We start from the raw sequence: 7,138 nt of genomic DNA, 5'->3' as shown, positions 1-7,138 counted from the left end.
TTCATTAAATCCAAATCTATATTTCATTTGCCTGAAAGTGAATTTTTATTTAGATATGTGTTTCTATATATTTCATTGTACATCATCTGATCTGTTAATAGTTGGTCTGTGTTGAACGCAGGTGTGTGGAGTTTGGGTCAGGATGCGGCCGGCTCTGTTCCTCTGTCCCGTCCTGATCTCTCTGTTATTCCTTCTGTCTGGACTGACCCTCATCAGCGGCTGTAACAAAGCCCTGTGCGCCAGTGACGTCAGCAAATGTCTTCTGCAGGTAACACAGACGCTTATCAGTTCCCAATGTTTCCTGTCCTCTGGAATTTTGAGAATTGTACTTTTTCATCTTTATCAACTTTTTAATAGTCATTCATGTTGAATTCCACGAGTCAGGGCTCCCATGGAAAATATCAGGGAATTTGAGAAGTCATGGAAAATGTCTGTAGCGAATATAATTTTTTAGTGTTAGCTCTGCTCTGAAATATTTCAACAGATTGTGTGTTTTGAGAGTATAAAATCTGTATGTAATGTTTATTCATAAAAGTCCGTATTTAATGCCTGTTAAAGTGATGTAAATTCACTGGAAGGTGTAGGAGCTCCAGCAGGTGGTTCTGAACTGTGTAAACTTCATGCTCTGATACGGTTTGACTTTATATTTACACTAGAAGGAAATCTAATCATCATTAACAAAGATTCATTGATTTAGCTTTAGGATTTTTTTTTTTTTACAAAATTCTATTCGGTTGCTCAAGTTGGACGTGTGGAATACGGAAAAATGTTTGAAAACATTCCCAGAAGGAAAAGAACGGTGCATTTACATTTCTATCTCTCATGGAATCAGAACACACAGATTCCTGAGAGCAGAGCATCATAATATTGTGACAAAGTTCCAGTCAGAAGCTTTTTCTTCGTGTCACCTGAGCGATGTCGTGATGTTCTTCTGTCGGTTTGTGCTCTCCACCGCAGAAACGCTGTGTTTGAGGGCGACTGGGTGTAACTCATGTTATACTGGATCACGTTTTCCCTGGAGCATAACAACAGCTGTGTGTGTGTGTGTGTTCTGTGGCTCAGTGTTGATTTTTAATTTTAAATCTAGATGTCTGCCCTTATAAAAAATTACTATGGTGATACTGATAATTTCATGATGATGTATTTGGGAAGGTCCTACATCCACCCCCAAATATTTGTTTTGTTTTGTTTTGTTTTGTGTTTTGTTTTGTTTTGTTGTGTTTTCTTTTGTTTTGTTGTGTGTTTTGTTTTGTTTTGTTTCTGCTTTCCTAATCATTTTCTGTCATCTATATTCTTTCTTTCTTTCTTTCTTTCTTTCTCTCGCTCTCTCTCTCTCTCTCTCTCTTTCTTTCTCTCTCTCTCTCTCTCTTTCTGACGTGTCTGCTGTGATTGGATCTGTGTGTGTCTCTGCTGGCTGTGTTTACTCTGGTCTGTGTGTCCCAGAGGAAGAGAGACAGAGACAGACAGTCTCGGGATGTGAGACATCTGTCTGGGGAATAAACACAGAGGTTCATGACGTTACACGAGTAAACAGCCCGGCACACGCTCTGACGAGAGACAAACGAGAGCAGATGAGAAAAACCTGCTGAAAGCAACAAAACGGATTCTTATTTTCTGGATGTTGTGTGGTTGCTAAGGTTTTCTGAGGGGTTGCTAGGGAGTTTGTGGTGTGTTTTGGTTGGTTAGTTCATTGCTAGGGTGTTCTGAATATTATCACTTTTATTTTTTTCATATTATTCGATATCAATATTTATCTCATTATTTATTTTCTACCATTAATGGGGAAGGAAATACATTCCACATGTTTGTTAGACCACAAGTTATTGTTAATAAAAACTAATTTGTTAACTGAAATAAAGCTGAAATAAAATATGAGTATTAGATGAAAAACTAATAAATTAGAATTTGAAAAATATAATAAAATAGTATTAAAATTATTCAAATTAAATGAAAGCTAAATAAAAAAATATTCACACAAAAAAAAACTAATGAAAGTGAAATTTGGTTATGAGAGAACATAACAAATTACTAAAATTGAAATTGAAATTGAAATTTAAAATAAAGGCTAATTCAAAATATTAATAAATATTATAGTATTATACAAATAATAATAAAATAACACTGACATGTACAATAATACCCTTTAATTTAGAGCCCCATGAAATCAGTTTTGGTTTTCCCAAATTTTGTGTTTTCGTTTTATTTTTCTGGATAAAAAAATCTAATGATTTAAAACTTGAATGAAACAATTAAATTTCTTAAAAATGTAAACAAATGAAAATATAACGATTAATTTAAAACAAAACCTTTTTTTTGTCAAATAAGGTGCTGTATAAATTAAAACATGGATTAAATAATATCTTGGTTGTCTGATATTAAAATAATAATAATAATAAATCAATGTAATATTATAATAATCTGTATTTTTGTTATAATTATAATTATTTTGAGAAGTACGTTTCACTATAAAATAGCAGTGTGTTTGTCATATTTTCATGTGCCCGATCATCTAGATGTAGGCTAAATATCGAAACTTTCTCAAATATAAAATTTCAAAATATTTTTCAATAATTTTTTTAATGTTTTATGTTAGAATAAAAAAAAAAATTCCCCATTCTCATGAGTTCCATTGTGTATATTTAACCAAGAATGTAGTAATATTATTTATTAAGTGACTGGAAATGTAATAAATTAATTGAAGTACGTTTCACTATAAAATAGCAGTGTGTTTGTCATATTTTCATGTGCCCGATCATCTAGATGTAGGCTAAATATCGAAACTTTCTCAAAATTGTATTATTGATATGATGGATTTATTTTTTCGACACAAATCAATATCGATTTATCATCCCCCCCGAGTTGCTAGGACATTGCTAGGATGCCCTGTATGGTTACTGGTGTGTTTTGGTATGTTGCTATGGTGTTGCAGGGTGGTTAGTTGGTTGTTATGCATGTTGCTTCTGTAGCTGGTTTGAAATCTGATGAAAGTTCCTGTGAATGCGTGTGTGTGTGTGTGTATGTGTGTGTGTGTGTGTGGTTACTGTAAGCTGTGGGCTGTCAGTCGTGTGTCTCGAGGTGGGGAAGCTGAGGTTGTTTTAGTCACACATGAATGCTTTGTGGGGCAAGGCAGCACACGTCCCGTCCGCTCAGAGCACTTTCACACTCGTGCAGCACAAACACACACACTTTCTCCTGCTCTCTGTTATTCTGCTGCCTGAATGGCGGCTGATGGGTCACAATTAACCTTTTTTTTTTTTTACTTTGTATTAGACATTATAGTCACAGTCAGGCTTCATGGCACAGCTGGGCAGAATCATGTCTTTTTCAAATGAAAAGCGTGGATTGTTTGCAGGTACAGCAGGAGTTTGTGAGGCTGTGTTTGGACAGGTTGTACTTCAGCGCCTTGAATTGAAGTAAACTGAGCTTTTATGGCTTTTATGTAGTTTGGCTCGATGATTCTTTTAAGGAATGCATGAAAATCGCACATGCAATTCCCCAAACTAAAGAGAACTGGGCAGGGACCGGGAATTGTCTGGGCTTGTTTCTTTTGGAAGTATCTGGCCCACGTGTGTTTTCAGGTATTGGCTTTTCTGTAGTTGCTTTTTTTGTGTTTCTATTGTAACTCTCTGTGTTTCCTCTCCTGAACTTTACGTTTTAATGGCACACACGCACACACACATCTGGAAATTGACCCCTTCCTCGCAACTGCTGGCAAAACACGAAACACAGAGAGCCGAATGTGTGTGTGTCTGTGTTCTGCTGTTTTCTCTGTAATTATAACTCTAAATGTGTCCCAGGTTTGGGTCAGTCTTTTTCCCCTCTCCGCTGGGGCTTTGGAGGGTTTTTTTCCAGCGTGGAACAGTTCGCAGCTCTGTTTCTTCTCAGCCTGGTGTTATTTCTCATGTTTAAATGTTCTTTGTCTCTTTGGGTGGTTTTCTTTGAACTCTTACAGCTGAAAGATCTCAATGTTTCCTTCAAGACTCACGGCTCTCTGTAGCACGTGTGTTTGGAGATCATGTTTATGTGAGCTAGACTTCCTCCACGTCATGTCATTTTCCCCCCTGTATGTTTGCCTTTCGTAATGTATATTTTGTGTGTGTGTGTGTGTGTGTGTGTGTACAGGGTCTGTGTCAGTGCCGGCCGTCGGAGGGAAACTGTTCGTGTTGTAAGGAGTGCATGCTGTGTTTGAGCTCTCTGTGGGAGGAGTGCTGCGACTGTGTCGGTGAGATTGAAATCAATACATAATCGATACTCATTCAGCACTCTAACTCCAAATAAATCTCACAGCTGGTCCATGAACAATATTTATTTTATTTTATTTTATTTTTGATTAATTAGTTAATTTTAATCATATTGGTTTATTTTTAAATAAATCAAAATTAAATTATAAAATAAAATAAAATATTTTTAGTTCATATTCAACTTCTATTTAATGCTGTTAACCAGGTCTTATAATAATCACTTTAAAAAAAAAATAATAATAATAATTATTCACTTTTAAATTATTAAAAAAATGCATTATGGAGGTTTTTTTCTTATAAATACATATTCCATAAAAATACATCAATCAACCAATTAGTTCTTGGCTCAACTCCTATTTAATGCTATTAACCAGGTCTTATAATAATCACTTTTCAATTTTTTCAATCAATCAAAATTAAATTATATATAAAATTATATATAAATTAGATATAAAAATATGCATTATGGAGGTATTTTCTTATAAATACATACATATTCTATACATTATGTGGTTATTTAATTTTATTATTTATTTCTTTATTTTTGTAAATACATATACATTTAAATTATAAAATAAATACTCCCATAGTGTGTAACAAAACATAAATAAACAAATATATTTTACATATCTGGTGTATGTACAATGACTGAAATAAAATAAAATAAAAATTATTTTAAAAAAAGTTTTATTTTAAATAAAATAATAATATAAAATAATCAAATTATATAAATGAAGCAAAATAAAATGATTAATATAAGAATAAAGTGATTATTATAAGAATAAAGTGATTATTAGGAGTATTAAGAGTTGGGCCGAGACTATAAACTGAAGACGCTCAGGTTGTGTTAACAGGTTTGACTCATTCTCAGTCCAGTGAGAGCACTTGTAAATATTAGGACTAGTTTGAGGATGACAGGAGGGCTGGTGTCCACTCCTCTGACAGAAGTGAGCTGATCCAGATACTCTCATCTCTGTGTGTTACGGCTTCAAACACAAACTCCAGATCAGTTCAGATCAGGTTTTCCCGGTTAACAGTTACAGCCAATCAGAATACAAAAGTTGAAACCAGATCATTCCTAAACATAATACAAATACAAAAGAGCTTTGGGAAAGCAAAGCATGCTTTAGATGCCACATTTGTCTGTTTTCATTCTCTATATTCGATTGGTATCCTGTTGAAATCATTGCAAACGGCACACAGATAATGCATGAGCAGTAATTATCTAGTCAACAAGGCTACTGATAAAGCTTTAAATTGACAGAGGGTTTTATGACCAGATGAAAAAGATGCATCATACCTAAGAAGAAGTCTAAAAATGAACACAATGCATAATGCATCCATTTTCACAACAAGGACATAAAAGCATCAGATTGTAGAGCTCGTTCAGTTCCAAACACTCGTTTACTGGCTGAGAGGGAAAGGAGGGATGTGTGTTGCTCCTGAAGGCCGAACCTGACTTGGTTTTGTTAATCAGAAGCAGCTGTGCTGGCAGCCGCTCCACAGATAATCTGAAACACAAGGTCTCTGCAGCGTTCTGCTCCTTATTAAAACCTTCATCCAGCATCTGATTACCATCTTTAACAGCAGTTGATCTCTCAAAGTGGAGCTGCTGTTCACAGTCGTGTTCTGAAGACTTTAAATATGTCACAATATTTACTAAAAAATAAAAGTTCACTAAAAAATAAAAATGCACACAGAAAATGTTTTATTTTCTTTTATTCAAATCTTAATAATCCTAATAATCAGTTATTATTATAATCACTTTTATTGTATTTTATATTATATTCAATCAAAATGAAATGAAATGATAAAATACCCCACAAATAAACGATTACTCAGCTGCCTTTATTCAACGGAGAAAAAATAATTTTCTAATTTTTATTTAAAACCGGTTGGAATAGCATGGAGTTGAGTAAATGATGACAAAATTATTATTATTTTTGGTTAACCTATTCCTTTAATAGTGGTTGACAAATATAAATTTTTCAATGAATATTTTTTCTTTTTTTCAAACATTTAATATTTAGATTTAAATATATTCCATTTTTTAAATTTAAATATGATAAATAAAATAAGTATAATTCATAAAATAATATAAATATAAGGTAAACGTTTACATTTAAATATAAAATATGTATGAAATTAGGTCACAGTAGTTACTTAAAATAAATAAATAAATGCAAAAATATGCATTATTCATTGCTATGGCTATTAGTACGTATATAGCAGTCAAGTAGTCTTCAGTTGTGATTACATTTGCTTGTAAAGTTCGTCATACATTTTTTTTTGTGACTTTCCATCATGATGTGTGTAAGTTCTTCCTTTTTTCTGTCCCACAGGAATGTGTAACCCCAGGAATTACAACGACAGTCCTGCCTCCTCCAAGAGCACTGTCGAGGAGCTGTACCGACCAATCCCATCGCTCTTCCGTGCTCTGACCGAAGGCGACACCCCCATTAACATGATGGTCGTGTCGTTCCCCGTGGCGGAGGAACTTTCCCACCACGAGAACCTTGTGTCTTTCCTGGAGACGCTCGACAGCCAGAGCCACAACATCTCACTGCCCAGCAGCAGCGTCCATGATGGTGCGTACCGGGAGGAAAAGATATTAAAACATGATTTGATCTTGTCCCAGAATACCTGTAACCGGGCGAATGAGACGAGAGACGTGCAGATCCATTTGCAAGCTTTATTAGACAGAGACGTAGTCCATAACACAGGCAGGGTCGAAACACCAGCAAACAGGTATGGCACGGGCAAGACACAAGAGTATTCCAAGGACAGACGTGATTAGACTCCGGCGAACAATATCCAACAGGGCAAGGCAAAGAGAGATAATCCAGGTACGCAGCAATAGTCCAGGCAGGGGCAAACAGAGTCCGAACGGTAAAACA

The 7,138-nt window shown here is 34.8% G+C and overlaps 2 protein-coding genes across 3 annotated transcripts in view; both read left to right on the top strand.

The window, feature by feature from the left end:
* The window catches only part of LOC107754582 (ankyrin repeat domain-containing protein 12-like), an 89,365-nt gene that overhangs the window by 77,244 nt on the left and 4,983 nt on the right, over positions 1 to 7,138 (top strand). The window lies entirely within an intron of this gene.
* twsg1a (twisted gastrulation BMP signaling modulator 1a) overlaps positions 1 to 7,138 on the top strand; it is an 11,613-nt gene that overhangs the window by 605 nt on the left and 3,870 nt on the right. The window contains exons 2-4 of one of the 2 annotated variants that reach the window (XM_016571080.1): positions 122 to 268; positions 4,123 to 4,222; positions 6,584 to 6,829. In XM_016571080.1, coding sequence (XP_016426566.1) covers positions 122 to 268; positions 4,123 to 4,222; positions 6,584 to 6,829 — 493 coding nt within the window. Of the gene's footprint in view, positions 1 to 101; positions 269 to 4,122; positions 4,223 to 6,583; positions 6,830 to 7,138 lie in introns of both variants that reach the window. The other variant, XM_016571081.1, reaches the window with a different exon arrangement.

Source organism: Sinocyclocheilus rhinocerous, unplaced genomic scaffold, assembly GCF_001515625.1.
Source record: "Sinocyclocheilus rhinocerous isolate Xijiao unplaced genomic scaffold, SAMN03320098_v1.1 scaffold472, whole genome shotgun sequence".
Classification (NCBI taxonomy): domain Eukaryota; kingdom Metazoa; phylum Chordata; class Actinopteri; order Cypriniformes; family Cyprinidae; genus Sinocyclocheilus; species Sinocyclocheilus rhinocerous.
The sequence above is the reverse complement of the archived record's forward strand: the minus strand, read 5'-3'. Positions and strand labels throughout refer to the sequence as shown.